This window comes from Amblyomma mixtum, chromosome 8 (genome assembly GCF_055824585.1).
Source record: "Amblyomma mixtum isolate Tamu chromosome 8, ASM5582458v1, whole genome shotgun sequence".
Taxonomy (NCBI): Eukaryota; Metazoa; Arthropoda; class Arachnida; order Ixodida; family Ixodidae; genus Amblyomma; species Amblyomma mixtum.
In genome coordinates this window covers 91,070,386-91,093,494 of record NC_143019.1, presented here as the reverse complement: position 1 = coordinate 91,093,494, position 23,109 = coordinate 91,070,386, and the positions used below count along the sequence as shown (strand labels likewise).

The 23,109-nt window shown below is 42.3% G+C and overlaps 1 protein-coding gene across 1 annotated transcript; it reads right to left on the bottom strand.

Moving 5' to 3' along the window:
* Positions 1-1,315: 1,315 nt before the first annotated feature.
* Positions 1,316-13,759, bottom strand: LOC149333479 (uncharacterized). Its single transcript, XM_089557734.1, has 5 exons — positions 13,661-13,759; positions 5,545-5,696; positions 4,385-4,452; positions 2,923-3,009; positions 1,316-1,446 (listed from the first exon to the last, which is right to left on the bottom strand). The coding sequence occupies exons 1-5, from the start codon at positions 13,757-13,759 to the stop codon at positions 1,316-1,318; spliced, it is 537 nt and encodes a 178-aa protein (XP_089413860.1).
* Between the last annotated feature and the right edge of the window lie 9,350 nt (positions 13,760-23,109).

Sequence of the window (23,109 nt, the reverse complement as noted above, 5' to 3'; positions counted from 1 at the left end):
CAGCAAGCAGATGACACAAGCCCATCAAACGCAAAGCACTCCGCGATATCAACCCTGGCTAACGAGTAAGATCCTACTCACAGCCCGTCTGAATTCTGCGCAGCAGCAGTTATCGGACAAAACAGAGGCTACCAGATGCACCCCGGAACATGACGGTGCCGTTCATAAGACTACAACTGAAAAGAAGGGTTACAGATATCTCGCCCGCTACCCAAACAGCTAGGGAGGAAGAACCAGTATGCCAAACACTAAGGCAGGAAAGCACGGCGCTCAGATTACAGAATCGGGAACCAAAAAGAGTTAAAAGAGGTCAAAGTGACTTCGAATGAGATACTCAGGCAACTTCGTGCAAAGAAAACCACCTCGCGGTAAAAACTTAACGGTACCCCTCCCACTTCCTCTAAGTTCACAAGGGAGAAGAAGAGTAAAAATGACATACAACCTAAGGACACCAGTGCGAAAACAGACGACGGACATACAACGGACACTCGTGTCGAAACACGACTGTCGGTACCCGTGCTCTCGGAGTATGATCCAATACAGAGCTAGCATAGTCATGAGAAGAGTTCTTACCGGTATTATCGCCGCCATATCTTCTCATCAATATGATATGCATTGCGATGTTCACCCAAATAAACTCTCACCTCGAAAAACAGAAAAGCCCTTTGGCTTTTCTAGCACGATTTGAGCGGCGATACCGCTCACAGTGAAAATATTTTAAAATTTAGTGTTGTTGGAAAGCCAAGTCAGCAGGCTTACAGTGCGTATATTTGAATTCTAACATTTCTAAGATTAATGAACATTAAAAAAAATCAAAACAGCTCTCACCTAGATGTTTATGGCCATCAAATTCGCCATATATACTTTCATATTAAAATAAAAAATAAAACTTTTGGTAGTTTTGTTTCCTTATTCGTCTAATTCTTTCCACTTCGCAGAGCCCTCAAACGTATTTCCCACAGTTTTTAAAATAAGAACCATTAAGAGTTAAACAAATCACCCTGTATTATTAAGCAAGCAATTCATAATCCTTGCCAAGTTCAACTGTCTGTAAACAATGTAAAAATTGCCCTCGAACACCAGCTGCGTTATCATCATTATCACCTTCATGATCTTCAGCTGGCTACGCCCACTGCAGGAAGAATGCATCTCCCATAACTGCTAGTGTTCACAGAAGGATTATTAATAACTCTTCACCATATCCTTTTTACTGGTGATATGTTTATTTTTCCAAACCATGAAAAGCAATGCAGTCAGAACACGACTCACAGGAAGCCGGTCTTTCTAATATGTGAGATATCTCCACCGCTGTCGGTTACTTGTCTGCAACATCGCAGATGTCCTGATCGTAGTCTGGAAAGCTGACATCGCAGGTGTCTTCGTACTGTTCTTCGCAGTCCTTAGGGATGGAGGCCGCTACTGTGCGGTCCGCCCACAACATGCACACTGAAAGGAGAAAAAAAGAGATGATATTACACAAGCTTTGTGAAGCGGTTGTTCTAAAAGAAAGATAATATTCTGCCTTTGGCTCTAAAGTTTACTCTCTCAGTGGAAATTTCGTGTACACAGCGGAAGAGAAGAAAACATTTATGCTCTTCAGTAGCCTAGATATTTCAGAGCTGCAGACCATCACACAATTACTGAGCCCCAATATCTTAGCCTAACCCCCTTATTCAATTCAACCACTAAATATTGGTGTTCTGACTGTTAATTGAAATAAATTTATACCCTATTAAAAAATGAGAGCATCTTATAGAAAAGCACCTTGAGCTTTAAGCGATTTCTATGTGCGGGATGATAGGCTGAGTTAGAGATAAATTTTTATTTGCGCGTATTTAATTTCCGAGAGAAAAAAAAACAGTCTGCTTGCCGCTTGCAACGTCTCTGTGCATGAGGCCAGCGTAGCTACTCTGAAACACATCGAACCGTGAAGATGTAAATTAAAAATAAGTTTATTAATTTTCTGCCTTACGAGGAACATTTTTGACTAAATATTCAGGCTACAATACCAAAACTTATGTCATCTGTTTTCTAAATACATTATTTGATTTCATCATTGTATAAGAATAAATTTATGAACAGTAGAGGCTAAAATATTAGCCTTTGCTGCAAGAACAGAAAATTCCAGGAATAAAAACTTCGGCAAGGAACTCAAATTCTTTTAGTTCAGTGGACGTAATGGCATATAGGAAAGCACTAATAAATAACTGGAATATTGCTTGGAATATTTAAATATATTGGAATATATTGAGCCAGTGGAATATTGCTCCATTCCTGTGGAATTGCTCTTAAAATGCGCAAATTAAGTCGACACTCGAAAGTTCTGTGTTATGTAGAACTGAATAAAGGAATGTTCAGTCCGTTTGTGAAGATCACCAGTCGGCCGGAGTCAACAAACACCCTTGTGTACAGAGCCTACACGTTATTTCAATGTTCTGCTTATTTTTTCTAAATGTGTCATCTTGTCCTAATGGTTGCGTATATATAAGAGCAGCAAATCATAAATTTGAAGTTCATACTGGTTTACAGAATTGTTCTTTTAGATACAACCTGTTTCACGACGTTTATAATCTAAACGTTTTGCTGATTATTTTATATGCATTTCGTCAAAGACAGAACGCAATTATCTAAGTATTACACATTACACTACTACACTTTTTGTCGCATTGCCGAGCTGGCTTCGGGTCCCTGTGATCCTTCCTCAGTTCGATCAGCCTCTACCCACAGCATATTGGATCTTCTCGATCGGAAGAAAGTGCAATAAACTACATAAACTTTAGAATATATATTGACCTCAGTATAGACATGAGAAGAACATAGTATGAAACCTGCCACCGTTTAAATGGCGTCAGTGCGTCGCGTTTTCGAAAAAAATAATGAATCCTATATTCTTCATTCATTGCTCTTCAAACTAGACCTTACAGTCTAGTCCTTCGTACGGAATGGTGGCCACTAAGCAGTTCTCGTAGTTGCTGTAATTGTAGTACGCCGTGTATGGTGTCGAGTAGTCTGAAAATAAGGGAAAATCTGATTATTATCTTAAACAACACATATCTTCGTGAAAGATTGAAGCGTGAGGTGAGGTTTAAATTTTTCGCAGAAGACTTAGTTTAGCATAGGAACCGTAACAAAAGGCACGGAATGCCATAATCATAAATGCATTCCGTTTAATGTACAAGTAAAGGCTGCTTAAACTGCTCTGTAAGCTGCAAGAGCACTTTCATTGCGGTTAGAAGTGCGCAGGTTTTCTATATACAAGGAGCCAAGCATTTACAAAATGCGGCCGCTAGCTAGCATGCGAAACAAACACCATGTCATCCTCATGCTTATTTACATTCTTCTCTTGTATTCTGCACTCTTGCTCATTAAATCTATGACGACAAAAGCGTACATAACAACAAAACAAGCTGACCCGAGAGCTCTTAACTCAGTCGGTTCATCGAAGAAAGTACTATTTAAATTACATTCACTGTGGAAATATTTCATCGACAGGCTTACGAGGTTCGCAGAATACGATCGAAAAGAACAGATCTTGTGAAAAAAAAAGTGTTACCGGCCGCTAAAACTAAGACCAAAACAATGTGCCCTTACCTACACACTCGGCGCTCGGCAGCGGGCGCGGTTTCCCACCCAAGTTCTTAGTGCGCTTCCTTACAGCTTCAAAAACGTTTAAGTGTAACCTAATTTTTTAAGCGGCTTCAGCATTTCTTGTTTTTGGTGGTTAGCATTTTTCTTTTTTCTGGTTTCTGTTTCTTTATGAGTTGCAGGCTTGATCATCAGACGCTCTCAGTGGTCTTATAGCATGCTGAAAGAAGAGTATCTGAGGCCGAAGTCTGTACCACGCTTTTGAAATACCCAGTGTGAAATATGGTGTTTGAAAATGTATACTTTACCAAAAACCAGTTATTAAAAGCCTTTAATATTGTACCACGCAACCGGAAACTTGCTACATAAGAAGGATACCTGCGGAACAACCGCGCAGATTCTCACTTTAGCCTTATGGTTAGATCGCACCTGTTTTCAATGGAAATTTGTAAACAACCTTTTCAAGATCTATGCCAGCAACGCCGCCTCGTTTTTTTGTAACATTTTGCTCAGTTGGCATGAAAGGATATCGGTTGCGCATAAAACTTGCCGACACCAACTTAAGCCCCCACGTATCCGACCATCGCAAAATACGTAGTTTTCAAGATATTGTAACGAGAAATCAAATTGAACTAGGTTGCCTTACTAGTAGTTCTAAGCAAAGCCAACAGCCTGGGCTTTTGTAGCGTTGGTAAACGCCACATTTCAAGGCACAACAAATAACAGCTCTTAGAAAAATATTTTAGTCATAATGATTTGAAGTGTATTTCCTCGCCAACAACTTCAAAGTTGCACGTACCATTATCGACAAAGAATGTCAGCTGATCAGGAGCGCTTCCAGGTGATATGTCGAACTTTGAAGTCTTCCTATCAAAGAGAAGCAAACGCGACAGAAGCGCGAAGATTATTTTAATAAAAAAATTAACTAGTTCCATCACTAGTAGTGCTGGGGTGAATATTGTTCTTGTGCTTTGATTCTGAGCCAGGATAGCGCTCGTAAGTGATGTTCATATTGATAATAATTATCTAACGTATATAAGTACACGGCTCCCTTGCTTTATTACTCTGAAGATTGTTTCTGCCTTTACATATCATTCGTTCATTCCAGCACTGTTTGCGAACTCTACTCGCTATTCATCCATTTGTTTCCCTCCGCTACATTCTTGCCAATATACTTGGAGATTTCTGAACACTTGTGAGGACGGCAGAAAGTTTTTAGAACTCTGCTTCTTGCAATGATATAGCCTCTTTACGTAATTCCTCGTAAGTGAAAAGATATTGGCTGTAAATATTTTAACTTAAATCCTAAAAGACCTGCACTTAAATAAAATGCATCATTGAGGCCTCTAAACACTATGGTGTCTGAATAATCAGCAGCAATTGTTCAACATTCATGGACAAAAATTTTGACAATTGGAATATTGTAAGCTGCTGTTAAGGAAACATTGAAGGTAAGGGCCAGTCTTCAGCAAAATCTTTTCGAGTGTTTCCTTCACTTGCGTCGAACAGTTAAGTCTGCCTTAAAAAGTACTGAGGACGCTTTCGACGACAGCAAAAACTGTAACAGCAAAACAATTCAAGCCTGCCGACGGAAAATCGGTCGATATGTTGATAGTTATAGCAAAATCTCAGAATAAGTGAAAAAAAAAATGCTTTCGTAAACTAGTACTTTCCGTTCAAAAACGCTTTTGTCCAGAAATGCGGAGAATGATCCCACACGGCCTTTTTTATTAGGTTAGTCTTGCAGTTAGAAATGAATGTTAAGAATGCACATGGTGTCACGCAACCACAGTGACGCGCTCAGATCATTGCGCGATTGATTAAACACCATGATTGGTTTTATCATTTTGTCCTTAAGATACAAATCTATGGTTACCATATCTTGCCAGGCAACCTTCATAGTACAATATATCTGATCTCAAGCTCCACACTCTTTGTGAAGTTGTAGAAAGTACTAACTTTTCGGTGCCGTCCAGACCCTTTAGGCTCCAAACGTAGGTGGCCAGCATGTGAACTGGGTCGAAGCGGACGGCGTCGGAAACCAGGCATTTAAACTTCGGGTTGTCGCTGGATGTGAAGACCGCGAAGACATGCTTCAGCGTGCGGATCGTCTGTGCAACAGCGGAGATACAAGCACAGATTAAAGCCAGAGTGTGATACCCAGAGGATAAAACTGGTTGAAGCTTTTTTTCGGAGAGCTTCATCCGACAGATTGCTACTATGGCAAACTGTATCTTGCTACCACGCTCTGCAATGTCCATTGAAATCTCCTTACATATCAAATAAACTGTTCGCATGAATTTAAAAATGTTAAATCTAGTGGAGCCAGTCAGCCCCGACGTAGCAAGAAGGAATTTATTCATGCAGCACTCGTGCACTGCCGTCCAAAAGTGGTGATCATTAAACGAAGGTGCTGAGGCGCCGGATTCTTTTTGCTGCGCTCATCACCTTGTCATAAAGACCCTCCCGGAGTCGCCTACCTAGCGACTGACCGAAAGTTAGCCTTGCAAAATTGAAGGCATCTAACTGGTCTCAGTTCTAAACATCAAAGCCGACCAAATGGGGCAAATGATTCGCGGCAGCGCGTCATTAGACCAATTGTTTTGCCATGTGTAGAACTCACTCAACAAACCTTTAATTAGAAGAATAGTTATCGGCTTGTTACTCAGCTCTCCTCTACCTTCAGGACTGTCCAATTTTAAAACCTTGTTTAAAAACTTATAACTTGAGTGATTGGGCACTTGGCCTACTCAGCAGATATCCAACTATCAGGTGGATAAAAAGAATTCATAAATAAATGTTTTCGCTACAAAGGTACGGACGCTTCTGGGAATAGTTACCGCTAACAGATTTTTTTCCAGCATTTCTACAGGCTCCCTTTACCTCTGGACAAAATATTTCTCTCTATTGTTCTTTTTTGGGAATTCAAGATTTAGGATAATTTTGTGTCTCTGCCGTTATATCGGGACTAAATTGGGGCCAGTTATGTAGTGCGGTAACCGAATATTACTGCCTTCCACTGCTTGCCGCAAGGAGCTTTTATCTATGTTGGTTGCGATTGGAGTGACTACGAAGATGTCGTCTGAGTTACGATCCCAGTAGGATAGGTGTAATGGTAAGCCTACATAGGTGCTGCATTCACTTTCCACTATGGCAGTTTGGAAGAAGCTTTTACCCCTGTTCTGCGCTGTGCTCTGAGTTCCTTGTTCTTGGTTGATCTGCTGGGCCGTGCATGAGCTCCGGTGCTCCTTCCTCCGCCTTTTACGCGTGAGCGTCAAAAACTGTTCTGCAACAATTAAACTCACCCTGGTGCCGCGTGCTTCCCGCTATGGTTTATACATAGCAACTTAATACAGTACTACGAGATGGGACTCCTGACCACACTATTTTACATAGCCAACCTGATGGAAGAGAAAGAAGAATGGAAAAAAAAACAAGTGTTTTTAATGCACTAGGATCTTAAAAAAAAACTAAATGCGATAAAAAATAAACCCACAATTGTTTTTGATGCAAGGACAGTGCATGTACTGTGTAACTAAAGAGACAACTTTTTACTGTGGCTCATAACAGGTGTGGGCCTCGTGCGCAGCCTTCTTAATGCGCACCTTAAACTGACTTAGCCAGCTCTGGACACACGTGACATAAGCTCTAACCTTTAATAGCAAATGTACCTACCTTTAAGGAGGTGCGGACGGAAGTCAATAGACTGCCTCCATTCTAGCAGTTGACCAACTAATTTAGGTGACAGTCAAAAATATAGCTGGTCATAGTAAATGGACGCAACTTAATTGAAGTATATTGCTCACCACTGAATATAGAAAGGAACACTTGTTTGTATCATTCAAATATGTAATAATATAAACTGAAAAGTAACCATTTTGCGGTAAGGCTCTTCGGTCGAAATTTTCAGTGTAAAATTGTAGAGGGTTCCAAAAACCACTAATTAATCATTTTTTGTTTTATGTGTGCGTTATTTAGTTTTTGTTGTGATTGGAAATCTAACAAAATATCAGAAAAAAATGCGTGCCAATCCCCTAGCGCATGAATTCGTGAAAAAATGTTTAATGCATAGATAAAATCGCAGTTAGTTGTGTGGACCCTTATTCAAAGACCCGAGTGGCTTTTGCGCGGTTCATCACAAAAGGTGGTCTTCCGGGTGTTAGCTGGACAGTGCCGCCTCCCATTTGCCAGTCGTGAGGTTATTGGTTGTCATTATATTAAGGCGAAAGCCTTTAATGGCTCATACTGTCATCCGTTATTAGAGGGTGTCACACGCGTTTAACTCGGGAACAAAAAAGCTAGCATAAAACCAGTGGCTCCTTCAGATAGAGGAGGAAAAGATGAACCTAGAAACCAAGTTTCGTAGCTTCAAGAAAAATTATTCATTAATTATACGCAGAAATGTCGAGATACAAATACAAATACAAATACATTTACTTCAACATCAGGAATGTTAGGGGTACACCCAAAAAGCCTATGACTGGCTTCAGAGAGGGGCGCACCGCCGTACATAAAAACCGGCAGCAACAGTACGCGGTCAGAACAATAAAAAAAGAAAAAAAAACTACAGTGCATAGGTAAACATCATATTGAATAAAGATTAGCGAACATCCTCTTGCAATAATAGATAGGTAAGTCGCAAGGTTAGCACGCAACGCTCAAAGACACTGAAAAATGGAAAACGAAGGATAATCATCAAAAAAGAAAACGGGATAAAGGAGGAAAAAACTTGCAGTAAGAAAAAAAACCGTACCGTTATGTCCTCAGGGCTCATTGCGCCGATTAAGAAGAGTTGGAATTATATGTCGCAGCATTTGACGACCATAATTAGTACGGAAGGATGGCACATACCAGTCGTCGTTGTTACGCGTTGGGTAGTAATTAGCTCTGGGGCGTAAGTTAGCTGTGATATCAAAGAATGCGTCATGATTTTTTCGTTTTCTTTAACATTGAAAGTGCGTCCAAATAACGCGGACGTCGATATAGCCACGGGAATATTGTGACGTCACATCCACCAGAAGTCGTCACGGTCTAGTGAAAATCTTTGCAGAATGATCGGAAAAAACAACGTCGGATGAGTGTCGAATTAGACGGAAGAATGTGCAATTAGGCGTAATTAACAGTTAAGATTCCCGAAAGATGTTTAAATTCGGGTATCAGTATAGCCACGGGAACGGTGCAACGTCACATCCACCGGAAGTCGTCACGTCATAGTGTCCTCGACTGCCGCCTCTCAATACTTTAGTTACAAAGAGTCCTCGCAATTTTTTCCCTATTCTGCCATATCCGTATCATGTGGCATAAGTAATCCACTCCCCGGTAGACGGCACAATGCTAGTCGTATGAGTTTATAAATATATAGCTTAATTTGACTTGGTTTATATACGCTTTTGATTGCAATTTCCGTAAGATGACCCCTTGCCCCCTGTTTAGATTGTTGTACGGTTCGACGTATACTGTCCTTGCTCACGCCAATTGTTGAAGCATTTTCCTTTAGCTTAGTAACGGTTCTGCACGTCCGGAGAGCCGGGTTGTCCAACGGGGAACTCGTTAACATAGCTGTGCTGGACAGTGCTGCAAAAGTTAATGGCCAATATGTAGCAGAGGACGATGGCGGCAAAAATGATTGTAGCGCCTCCGACCTTGCCGCGTCAAGTGCGGAAAACAAGGGGCGCCGTGGTTGGCCGTAGTGATATCGAGACAGAATCGTTAATCAGTGTTGCTAGTCGTCGGCAGTGCATCTCTTAAGTCGGAGCGGATTAAACACACCAGCTTGAAGAGCAAGAATTGGCGTTTGGACGCGAAGACACCAGATGAGAGGCGCCACACGTAGAGCAGCGTTGAGTAACTAGAAGTGCTACTTAGTGCCTCGGCCAGCATACTGCTGTCGCGATGCCCTACGTCCGCTTTTCTCTGCAGATGCGACAGGGTTGCAGGAACGAATTTCAACTTGACGGCCAGTGTCCACAACATTGTTTACATTCTATCACATTCGCGACTACATTGAACGCAGCTACGTACAGGAGTTTCACTTTTGAGAGCACATCTGTCGTTTCTTTTTTTACTTCTAAGTGACAGAGCACATACCCACGAAGGAAAATTGGGCAAAGGGCAATGGGGAGGGCAAGGCAAGAAATTACAATGTTTGCAGGCTAGTGAATATGCTTAGTGGTGGGCTTTCTATCCTCTTTCCTGTGCTTTGTTTTCAACTAATAAAAATAATCCAAAGCCTGTATCAGAACGAAAACTGTCAATTTTACGTCTTTCAAAGCACTGCATAAATTGTCACCGGAATTTTTTGCCCGAAAACACCGTAGTTAAAACTATTTTGATTTCATTTATTTTCTTCAAGCTATCTAATTTTTTGAGACGCTTACTTCCTACACACAGTGATCAACAATATAGTTGAAGTTTCGCATATTTATTGCACCCTGGTATATTTTAATACCTTGTTTAAGGACAGCTGAGACACCGCCGATGGGCATTGCAGGTGTCTTCAGTATGCCCAAAGAGGGCCCGCCACGCGAAAAAAATACGTATGGCAATAAACATAAATCGTCATCATCATTATCATTTGCCGCTGCAGACAGTCTAGGCCACTGCAGGGAAAAAGGTCTCTCTCATATCCCTATAATTATTCCGCTTTTTCGCCAGAACAGCCACCACATTTACCCAGCTTCCTAATCTCATGAGCCCCACTAATTTCTGCCGCCCCCTGATAGGCTTGCCCTCTCTCTGAATAAAGTCCGTTACCCTTAAGAGTCATCGGTTACCCTGACTTTGAATTATATGCCCTGCTCAAGCCTATTTCCTCCCTTTGATTTCGCCTAGGATATCATTAATCCGCGTGTTTACCCTGAGCCACTCAGCCCTCTTGCGTCATAAGGTTACATCTATAATTTTTTCTCGCGAACCTCTTTGCGTTCGCTTTAACTGACGTTGAACACTTTTCTTCAGCCTGCATGCTTCTGCCCTATAGGTCGAGACTGGTAAGATACATCTATGATGTACTTTTCTCGCGAGGGATTTTAGTAAACTGCCGTTCTTGGTCTAAGGGAACCCATCAGACGTACTCCGCCACATTCATGTTAATCTAGTTATTCCATTTTCGTAATTACGATCGGCGGTCACTACCTGCCCTAAGTAGACTTATACCTTTCCCACTTCCAGCACCTCACAACCTATCTTAAACTGCAGCTCTCTTCCAAGACTATTCAATATTAGTTTCGTTTCTGCATATTAATTTCTTGGCAAATCATTCTGCTCTGCCGTGTAAGTAATTAATAATGTCTTACAGTTCATCTTCAGAGTGACTTAGCAAGGCAATGTCCGCAGAGAATTGCAGGTTAGTTAGGTATTCTTCAATAAAACTTATACTAAGCTATTCGCAATCCAGTCCTCCAAATACCTCCTCTAAATAGGCGGCGAATAGCAATGGCGAGATCGTGTCTCCCTGAGTGACACCCTTGCTTCTTGGAATTTTGTTGCTGACTTTATGAAGGATTAAGATAATATTGCAGTCCTTATATACATCTTCCAGTATTTTAACATCAGGCGCTTTCACACCATAATTCCACAACGACTGCATGGCTCCTGAGGTTTCCATTGAGTCAAATGCTTTCCAGTAACCATTGAAGGCTGTATGTTCAGGTTGGTTATATTCTGCGCTTTTCTATATCGTCTAAGTAATAGTCTGAATATGATCTATTCTTTAGTACCAATTACGAAAATGTCCCTGATGGTGTGATTGATTGAAGTTGATGTTTTCCTTACTCTATTAGCGATTGCCTTAGGATATACATTATAAGCAACAGACAGTAAGCTGATCCCCGTGCAATTTTTCAAGTATTTGACGGCTCCTTTCTTATGGATTAGAGGATGTTATCGTTCTTCCAAACATTTTCTACGCTTGAGGTCATAAGGCATATGCAGAGTGGCTAGATTTTCTAGCAGAATCTTCCCTGCGTCCTCCAACCGAGCTTCTGTTAACTCATCCTCATCAGATTGGGAGGACGTTAGCGTTCTTCCAAGCATCTTTTATGTTTCAGGTCATAAGATATTGTTTCCACAGGATGGCTAGATCTTCTAGAAAAATCTTCCCTCCGCTCTCTAGCAGAGCTGGTGTTAACTCATCCTCACCAGCCGCCATCTCCTTTTGCATTGCTCATTAGGCTTTGTTCACTTGCTCGTTTGCTGATGCTGAGATCTCCCATTGCTGCGCATTAATGCCTGTCTCATTTACGACATGATTACGTTGCCTACTGTGAATACTTGCGTAGAACTGACTCTTCGTCTAATTTAACTCTTTTGTTCGTACTGCTAATGAGATTGCCTTCTTCTTCTCTTGACGCACATATTCTGATTTTACGTTTCCGTTTTACTCGTTACCGCTTTTATGCTACCCCTTCATAATAAACTTCCTTATGTCCAAACAATGGCGCTGATTGATTAACTTTGATAGCTCTGCCAGTTCTATTCTCTCTGTGGGGTTAGAGGCTTCCATTTTTGGCATTTCTTACCCAGCTTGCCGGTACCCTGTCGAACCATTATACCACCCTCTCCGTAACAAAGTGTAAGTCCTCTCGATGCACGCCTGTTTCTTCCGCGGAAAGCATTAGCTTGAAAGCCTAGAAAAGGGGACTTCAAGAAAAAATGCCGCAGAGGACAGAAAGGGGCCTCTTCAGCTCCGTTTCTCTATTGGTTATGCCAATACAGGCTTCTGTAAAGGAGGGCGCGACGTGGCAATTTGTTTGCCTCCATCCTCTTCTTTTTGTCCACCTCAGAAACCAACAGCACGCCGGTCACTATACATAACTCGTTAAATAATGTATTTCCGGCCAACGTTTACGACAGACCACATGCTCAGATGAAAGCCGCCTTGTGGTCAGCACACATAGGTTACGCTTTCTTTTTCCGCCTCTTGGGGCGCTAAAATCGGCAGGACGTGAATATCGTCAAGCCCACCAAATGCACTGGGAAACAGTTTTAACCATGCCTGCACGGCCGTAAAAAGCAGATTTCACTGCATACAGGATCAGGCAAGCGTAGCCTTGTTCGAACTCGCCATGTGTAGTAATAAGCGGGAAGAAGGTTTTGAGCCTCTTGGGTTTGGCAACAGTGGAGACGCAGCGCGATTCTGCAGACCATGCGCACCACGCAGCGCTGTATCGTTTAGCGGCCCGCGTACCCAGTTTTCAGCGATGAAGGGAATGGCAACATGAATGCACTCCGAAGCTGATGGCTTGTCCAGACAAATGCGCTATGGATTCCTTCTTGAGGTGAGATATGTTTTTCGCATATATTGTACGGTGCTCAAGAGCGGAGCTGATCCGCGGTGATTTCAAAACACGCCATCTAATGACCCCGGAAGTCTTTAGCGACGCTTCAGTAAGTAATATTCAGCACTTAATCGGACTTGATGTTCAACTAGAGGCTTTTATATGAGGCAGTAGGTGAAAGTTGCTTCGTAAAAATGAGATATTGAATAAATGGAATTATACGGAAGCTTCCAACTGAAATGGCTATTTCTTCTCTATATACATTATTTTGCTACAAAACATCTCATTATTGTTAGAGTTGACAATATGCAGCATAACTGCGGCGCTCCCTTATACTCGTCACGTAATCACGGTGGCAATGTCAAGAGAAGGAAACTCTCCAAGCCAAACTTATTTGTAATATATTTGAGCCAAAAAAACTGGTGCCTCGGGGGTTTTACTGGTGGTAGGCACGGCTTCAGGCCCTAACCAGTATTGACACCCTCAACCATCATTAAAATTTCTCATAATATCAACTCGGACGCTGCATGCAAAACAGTGAATTTATGATTTGCATATCGAAAGAAAGCGAGACGTTGCATAGATGGGAAGAAAGGCGCTAAACGTCAATTGCCAGCATACCACTATAAAAGAAAAAGTGAATATGAGGTGTGTGGAGAATTGTTCGTCACAACTACAAAATAAAGGTAGAAAGGTAAGGGATGTATGTGGTTCTTGATTGAACATCCTAGCACTGATGACCTGCGAGGAGTGGTTTGCGCTTAAGATAATTCATAGCTGTATCATTGGTAACTTACCTCGAATGCTTGTACCGGTTCATGAGGATGCTTCTCATTTACCTGCGCGGCTACAAAGGCCGAAAGAAGCACGCTGGCCGGAATCATTAGCAGGCGCATCGTAGACCAGGTGAGCTTGTAGAATGCCGAAATATCTCTAACTATATAAGCTTTTTTAGCCCAGTAGGATAACCTTTATAAAGCCAAGATGCGAGGCTATCGATTTGGCGTCATGTGCCTGTCACTCACTGATGTCAGCCACTACACTGTCCTCGTTTCACTGATTGCTTACATGTTGTTGTTGTTGTTATTATGTTTACAAAAGATTGCAGATACACAGAATGAATATCTCGGAATGACCTCATCTGTCCTTCCAGTTCATCGTTCTGGAACAGCGTATTTTTAGGTTCCGGCATAATTCTTAGCTGAAACATTTTTCCCTCGCAAGTAAGATATGTTACATGTCGAATTAGGGATATAAATGTCTGCGCTGGCCGGCACGAATTGGGAGCAATGATCGGCCTCCATTTTCCACTAGGCCCATTTTTGGTACGATGTTTAGAAAAAATCTCGATCGAGGCCCGAGCAGGGAAATCTGTTCTAAACCTATTATAAAGCTGCCTTTGAACATTCGAATTCTTCATCGATGTAGGAAATTATATTTCAGTGCAGAAGTATCGTTTTGTTCTCAGAGGTGACACGTCAGCAACCTCTTTTTCCTCTGTTTACGTTTCAGCTAGCGGCGAGCATTGTTGAAAAACAGAAATTGAGTATCGTCTCTCCGGTTGACTCTACAAATGAAACGCAGCAGAACGCACTCGCACGCGCATCCATGTCTACTGCGACCACTTGATTACACAAGATAAAAATACGGCGTACAGACTGAGAGATTTGTTTCTTCCTGCGCCAATCCAGGAAACATGACCGGCTTTACTTTTTTTTTGTATGGCAGCTGAACCGCTGTATGGAGCTGGGCCGTTGAACCTTAGTTCATATTTGACAGGAAAGGGGAAATAAACAATTGCAGGGGACGGATTTTTATATAGAATAATTTTAGTAAGACCATGCTGGAAGCTTCTCAATGAGTTATCCCCATAGAGACCGAGTTCTGTGCATACACCCTAACGTCCTGCCAAGCAAAGAACTCTATCCCGAAGACGCGACGTAGAACACAGTCACTTTCTTTAATTACCCTTTTCTTGAGCCGAGTGAACCGCCTCCTACCAGGCGAAGCACACGGGCCTCAATAGTGTCCTATTGCAACGCCAAACACTTGCTAAGTATAATTTAAGCTACTAAGTTAGTTCGCAGTGAGTCGATTGTCAAATATGCCTAACTGATTATTTCCAGTGAATAAAAAAATCATCCGTATTGAATATCACTATTTTATTGTACACATTGTGTTCTGACTATATATATCTGCACTGTAAATATGCATTTTAAACAATGGCAGAACTTATTCAGAATACAAGGGTTATGATATACATATAAACGATTCTAATAGACATAGAAACCAAGCAGAGCTTGAGAGAATTGCTTTTATTTTGAATTTGTTGTGTTTATCAGTGAGAATTTAGCAGTGTTATGAGTGTAGTTATGCTCTATAGCTTATTTATTAGACAGCAGGACGGAAAGGATCAACAAGCCGCCAGTGGTGTCCAAGACCACGACCTGCGTTGCCTCGTACGGTGGTCTATCAAAACAGCTAGGTTGGAGGCGGCCAGACCTTTCACTTTTTGGGTCTATGGTAGAGGAACAGGATACCGGCAAGCTATCTAAGGAGACAAACGAGCTGATTAGGAAATCACAAAGCATGAGGGCGTCTAACTCTACAGACAGAATAGAACTGGCAGAGCTATCAAAGTTACTAGATAAGCTCAAGGTTGCTGACATCAGGCAGTTTAATACGGCGAATATGGAGCATGCTCTAAAGAACGGACGTAGCCTAAAAGCGGTGAAGAGGAAACTAGGCATAAGCAAACACCAGATGTATGCGTTAAGAGACAAAGAGTGCAATTTTATTAGCAATATGGATAAGGTAGTTCAAATGGCTGAAGAGCTCTGCATAAATCTATGCAGTAGCCAATGTAGTCAGAACGTTAACGAGAAAGACAGCAGCGCACAGCAATAGGACATCCTGCCAGCAACGAAAGAGGAAGTAAAGGAAGTCTTAGGAGTAATGGAAAGGGGGAAAGCAGTTGGTGAGAATGAGACAACAGCAAATTTATTGAAGGACGGAGGGGAAATTGTGCTAGAAAACCTAGCCACGCGGTATACGCAATGCCTTGTGACCTCGTTCGTACCAAAAACTCGAAAGAACACTAGCATTATCTGAATTCATAATAAATCAGACGTGAAGAACTTGAAAAATTACAGAGCGATCAGCTAACTGTCCTTTCCCTACAAGGTATTTATTAAGGTAATCACTAAAAGAGTCAGGACTGTTTTAGAATTCAGTCAAATGATCAGGCAGGCTTTAGAAAAAGATACTTGACAATAAACCATATTCACACTATCAGTCAGGTGATAGAGAAATGCACACCGACCCCTATATATAGCCTTCAATGATTACGAGAAAGCATTTGACTTAGTGAAAACCTCAGCTTTCGTGCAGGCATTACGGAGTCATGCTGTAGAACAGTGTTATGGGCAAATATTGAAAGGTATACATAACGACTGCACAGCTACCATAGTCATCCATGAAGTCAGCAATAAAATTCCGCTATAGAAGGCCGCCAGGCATGAGGAAACGATCTCACCAGTGCTAATGACCACCTGTTTACTAGAGTTATGCCGATAACTGAATTGTGAACAGTTGGGGATAAGAGTTACTGAAGAATACCTAAGTAATCTGAGATTCGCGCTTGACAGTGCCTTGCTAAGTCACTCAGGACTTGAACTGCAAGGCATGACCAATGAGTTAGACAGGCAGAGCGGAAGTGTGTCGAAGAATTAACAAGCAGAAAACCAAAGTAATGTTCAACAGTGTAGCAAGGGAACAGCAGTTCGCATTTTGTAGCGAAGGGCTGGCAGTAGTAAGAGAATATGTCTAATTAGGGCCCGTAGTAATCGCTGAACCGGATCATGAGAGGGAAATAACTAGATGAATAACAGTGAGGTGGAGCGCATATGACAGGTTCTCTGAGATCATCAATGGCAGTTTAAAAATATCCCTCAAGAGAAAAGTACACAACAGCTGTATCTTACGGGTACTCACCTATGGGGAAAAAACATGGATTCTAACGAAGAGGGTCCAGCTTAAGTTAAGGACAAGGCACCAAGCTATTTGAAAGAAAAATGATAGGTGTAACATTAAGATACCAGAAGCGGACGGAGTGGGTGAGGGGAAGAAACGCGGGTTGATGACATCCTAATCGAAATCAAGAGGACGAAATGGGCTTGGGCAGGGAATGTAATGCGAAGGCAGGGTTGCCGTTGGTGGCTACTTTGCGCCAAATTGGCTACTTTCCGACCCCGTCTGGCGGTGAAAATTTCACGTTGGCTCCTTGGCTACTTTCTGGCTACTTTGAACTTCTATTTTGGCGCATTTACTAGCCATTTTTGTTGCAATTGCATATACATTAGTAAGCAAGAACAAAGAAGAACAATTATTTTCAAGGACGTTGCGCGGCATCTGGAGAAAATAACACTCATCTAGAGTACTTTCTCCGTTAGGATCATGCATCCGAAACCATGCGTTTAAGTGCAGCCGTGTGAACGGCATGACACCTTGAGAGGAACGAGTAGCACGATACCGGTGAAATAACACTTGTGTACCGCAAGGCGACAAAGCTCCTGTTTTTGTGCCTTCGGCTTGCCGACACCGGCGTCTACCATGGGATAAGACGCAAGAGCAAAGCGCACGTTTCGAGAAGAATGGAAAAAGGCCGAGCAAGAGGCCCAAAATTCCGCGTTCTTTATTTACTCTGTGTTTTTGTATTGATTCAAAATGATATTATTTATTGTTCATTAATAAAAGTGGCTTATAATAATGGTTCTTTTCTACTTGGCTACAAATTTGGCGCCAAGATCAGGTGGCGTGGCTACTTTTGGCTACTTTTAGCTTCAGTTCTGGCTCTTTTTGAAAAATTCCCAACGGCAACCCTGTGCGAAGGCACGGTAACCGCTGGTCCTTAAGGGTAACGGAGTGCATTCCAAAATAAGGCAAGCGCAGCAGGGGGTGACAGTAAGTTAGGTGGGCTGATGAGATTAAAAAGTTTGCGAGGACAGGGTGTCCGCGACTGGCAAAACAGGGTTAATTAGAGAAACATGAGAGAAGCCTTTGCCCTGCAGTGGGCGCAGTCAGGTTGCTGCTGCTGATGATGATGATGGTAGCGAGAGGGCAGGCCGATGGTTTTTTGGTACACAAATTGAACAGTGGAGGGGGGGGGGGGGACGTTAAGGTGCTTGCCAACATTTGGACAGGGGAACTTTTCTTCGTCTGGGCACTTTTCGGGCTATTTATTCTGTCTTTTACCTAACCTTGATAGTGTTCTCTGCTTTATACACTATTGAGCGGACCTACACCCCCCCCCCCCCCCCCCCCCCAAAAAAAAAATCGAATAATATGATGGGTCGACGTTCTTTGACGTCGACCCATCATATTATTCGATCAAAATAATAATGTGATGGGTCGACGTCAAAGAACGGACTCTCCGCTGCTGTCGGCTGTGCCGAATTTGATGTTGGACAAACAAATTCCGAAGCAAGGTGCGAAAATCGCATAACACAGTGTAGAACAGCGTAGAACCCGCTGGGTTGTAGTTAGTGACGTGGAAATAAACCTGGTAGCCTCGCTCGTTAGAAACAAAATGGTAAAACCACCTGCCAGCAGCTTTCAGCATGAACAAATTAGATTACGTGAATATATCAACCAACAAATGGATACAGTATTAACAAATAAGTATCACAGGAACGTTAGAGGTATGCAGCATGAGGTACTTAGCGTTAGCTGGTATGTCATCACGAATAATTGGCGACATATTAGAGGTGTCCTAATCGGTGACCTAATGGTTATGCATTCAACTGAATTCAAGGCTTTCTGTAAGGTCACTTTTGCAGCGAGTCGAAAGGTTTTTCGACTCTCTGGTATCGACATTTTCGAAACATTCCTCCTGGTATAATGCTTTTAGAGCAGCTTCATATCATCTGCGATCACATCTGCAATGTTCTGAGGTAAACAGCAGATGCCCAGATCAAATCCCGCGTGCGAGAGAAAACAACTGGGCTGCCAAAATGTGGCAGGCCAAGGAATTTCTTGTTTTGAAGCATGAATGATAATAGCTGTTGATTTTACTAGACAAATCGAAAGTCTGGTGTGGGAGGGATAGGATTTGTCATATAACCTCTGGCAACGCACTTCACAGAGACGACTAGAGGCGAAAACACAATAGCGAGGCGATGATGCTTGGTTTGCGAAGCCGTCTCTTTCACTGAAATCAAAATGCATAAGGAGAGAGAATTATCATGCAACTATCTATCTATGATTGTAAAGTAGAGGATGACCTTCTGCTTATTTAGTAATGAACCTATTACGCTATCGCGCCATACTTTTCATGGGCACCTTAAGAGTTCCCTCTATTTTAATCTACTTGATAAGACCTCCTTGGCACTCCTGTCATCGACAAACTCGTTTTAAACGGCATGTGCAGCTATGAGGTACTGTTTTGACCAAGTTTCCGTTTTTGTTTTTGTTAGCGCCCTTCCTTATCTTTGCACAGAATTCCGTCGCTACAATAAACGCACTAGTTTCATGCTAACTATTCATGCGTTTTCCAATTGTGGTGTCCTATCAAAATTGCTACTGCTTACTCTTTAGAGGGGCTATTCTTGGCTTGTCAAAGTTATACGGGACGAAAGAAACAAAAGTAAGGGCAGGAATGAGCACGCGCTACCACCCTAGGTAACACATTTAACCTATCCGTAAATTACGAACTCGCTCTCTAAGCAATCCAAGTAATCTCTATAAACCTAAGCTAGTTGAAGGAGAAAGGTTTCTGCCCTTCCAATTAACCTTGTCCTGTGGGAGCTGCGACCTCTTTATCACGGCTAACGTCCTGATACCACCAGTGCACTTGCCTTTCTGCCTCCGTGTGGTACGCGCAGCTTCTCTCCGAACCAACTCCGTCACCTTAAGGGACCGTCGGTCAGCTTGACTACTCCTTACATGCCGTATCGACGTCCATTTTTTTTCTTGGTTTCGACTAACTCCTTATCATCAGCTTGAACTTGCCCATTGTAGGGTAAAGGTCCTTCACATTTGCAATTAACTGTGCCCTGTGCTAGGCCCTGCGCAAATAATTTCTATCCACTTAGTGCATACTTCACTTTGCTGGGCATCCTAGAGAAGACAGCTTGCTTCTTCATAGTTTCCAAAACATTGGGATACATTGATTTCGTAACCACGGTCCATAATTCTAACTCAGCGTTCTTTCATGAGGGTGTCTGCCGGAAAAAATATGACTCAGAATTTTTGCCTGCATTCTAGAAACGTGAGATAGCAGAACAGCGTGAACGACCACAACGACGATGAAAACTGAAAATTCTCTGCCTCGGAGATGGAAGTTGAAGAATGCGATGTGTAATGCACAGTATCAGTGTGTGTTGCATCCTAACACTAGGCATGTTGGGCTGCGGCAATAGTGTAGTGCTCTCTCTCAGCGGCCACCGAAGATGATCTGTTTGCACAGCCGTAGTTTCAAATCTCAGTCGCAGGCATTTATTAGATTTTTTTTTATTTGATTCTTTATCTTGGCACAAACCAACAAGCACCGAAAGATCCTAATCGGGGTTTACTCACCGGTACAGGGCTTGCGCAGTAATAGCGATATTCAGTATCTACCGTTGCAGCTATGAACGAAGACAGGAGCAGGACAGGTTCATTTAAGGTCCTTTGGATATTGTTTGAGGAGTGGTGACTAACGGGTTGTGCTGTGCGGGTGTATGCATCCCTCACGGTGGGTTTAAACTTAGAAAACTAAAAATTTTTAGCGTTGCTTAGCGGCTGTCCTGTTCGTTGCCTGTTGAGACAGGTAGGAAAAGTAATTGTCTGAATAGTGAAACAGTCAACGCCATCACAGAAATTTAGGTCAGGACAAAGACCAAAGAAATCCTAGAATATACCCTCTCCAATTTTCAGGCTCAATGTATGAAAATTTGGTTACGACGAAATTAAATTCCCTCTTTCTTTCCTCTTGCCAGAATGTGCTGCTTGGGTCCTGATTACTTTTCTTCACACTTATCGTTCGCTCTAAACTCTTCGGCAAGTTGCACTGATAGGACGGTTTCAGGCAACCACCCTAATTGCATCGAGAAAGATTGTCCTGTATTTGAGCGAACATACGCGCCGCGCAACAGAGCACAAAATTTATTTTCCGTCATGAAGATCTGCTTTTGTCAGGAAAACCGCTACATTGCGAAGGTGGAATATTCCATAAGCGCTTTATGGCTGTGAGCATATCCAGACATGAAACGTGAAACATAGTTATTTCGGAAATCTCATGTTCCAAGAACACTTAAATAAAGTAAAAAATCGAAGAACGACATATGTGGTTTCTATCATGAAAGCTCTTCAAAATTTTTCAATCAACTCCAGATAGGAAGAATATTATTTTCCGGGCGCAGCTGCCTCCTGTGCCGTGCGATTAATACAAAAATTGAATTGTGGGAAAGCGCCCTGCATTCCTGTTTTTTGAAAACCACTGGTCTTTGCAGCCACCTGTTTGTAGGTATCAATGAATCTTCTGATTGGCAATAAAAAAGAAACAACTCTTCCTGATTTGCAGACTGTATTTGAATTATAGTATAGTTCAGTTCATTCATTGCTCCCTCATAAGCAGCAAGAACGTTGTTTCAAAAAGTTTACCCTAGTTGCAAGACTTCTAGAGTTAGAGTAGCGCCCCTAGTGGAGACTTTCTGTCGTGCCATCAATTTCTCATCTTGAAGCATCTGCTCACTAAAGCCTGCAATCGAAGTGCTCGAAGAATGTTCCTGGTGTTCGGAACCGTACTTTAGCCCTAGGGAATATTCTGTCACCAAATCTTCGCTAATAGCGGGAATCTTCGCTCAACACCTTTAATGCTTGCATGTTGATACCCTTTTCCATAAGTATTGAAAAGATGGCACGAAAACTTCCGGCAATCTAATGCTATTTTCTTTCGGCTCCTCACACAAAGTTGACGTGCATTAATCGCGGCGCATAGGGCACGCTTTGATACAGACAAGATGAGAAAACTATGTCGTGCCGGGGAATGTCAGGCCATAGTGGTCGAAATTAGTCCCGAGCATTCCACTACAACGTTTCTAAAGGCTTATGCTCAGCTTTTGAACGCTAAATTTCACATATTTTATGAAATTTGACGCAGAAGTGTCAAATCTACTCCTGCGATTCTTTTTATATATCAAATTCTTTATTTCCAACTAATGCGTAAAGCCTAAAAGTTGCAATAATTCTTTTCCTGAATAAAGCGATTTTTTGGTAAGAAATGGTCATTATACTTATGTTTAATGCAGCATTGAATGCGATGAACAAATATCATATCGAAGACCAAGCGCAAAAAAGGAACATGAAATAAAAACTAGCGCTCTAGCGGACCAAACAATATCATTTATTGTTGCGTGTATGGTTGTCAAAAAGCTACAAGAATGCAGCGGTCGGCGGAATTCTTGTAGCTGTTTCGTCGGCGGCGTCGTTTGAGCGGGTTGATGCATGCACCATAACAAAATATTCATCTCTTTGGAATTGCGTTCCAAGAACCAAGCTGTCGGAAACAATTCCCACTATTTTAGTACATTCTCTTCGCATATCGTGTGTAACGCGCTGGAATTTTTTATTTCATAGCATCCATGACCTTACTGGATCGAAAGAAATCCCACGAGATCTGTGCACTGCACTGAATCCTCTAGTGTTCCAGGAAAGGTACTTTGTATTCCACTCGATTACTGCTACGTTGTGCTACCGATCGCATGTGCATTGTCTCGAAACCAAGTTGAAGCTGACTGCTTTCATGGGGAACTGCTGCTAATTCGGCTAACAGTGAAATCAAAACTTGACGAAAAAGAAGTTGTAGACGTCTACTGCAGGCCACATTTGGAGCGCATTGAGGATGTAATTAGCCGCAGCTTCGACCATCTTTTTCAGCTAAAACCTAGTGAAAATTTGAAACTGTGGCTGCTGTTCTTCATTCATATTTGAAGTTCTGACGGTGACCAAATAAGTGGAAGACTTCCACAATCATGCTCAGGTGCTCGCAGAACATGCTGTTGTTCGCCAACTCCACTCAATTCAGGCCACACAATTCCACACTTGGTTCAACGAGTTGATCTTCGGCTCCGGGACCAAATGCATAAGCTGGCATAGGTTTTGCGTTTGGTGCAGTCAGCGCAAGAACAAGCCATAGTTCTCAACAGACATTGGTGAAACTTAGTTTGTGGGGCCCTATTGACCCCTGCTATACAGCCGTCGCGGGAGC

Excerpts from the sequence above, each read along its gene's own strand:
- LOC149333479 (XM_089557734.1), bottom strand. The coding sequence starts at position 13,759 with ATGCGCCTGCTAATGATTCCGGCCAGCGTGCTTCTTTCGGCCTTTGTA. Across the intron at positions 4,453-5,544 it reads GGTCTGGACGGCACCGAAAA|GAAGACTTCAAAGTTCGACA; the intron begins GTTAGTACTTTC and ends TCTCTTTGATAG. Across the intron at positions 3,010-4,384 it reads GACATTCTTTGTCGATAATG|ACTACTCGACACCATACACG; the intron begins GTACGTGCAACT and ends CCTTATTTTCAG.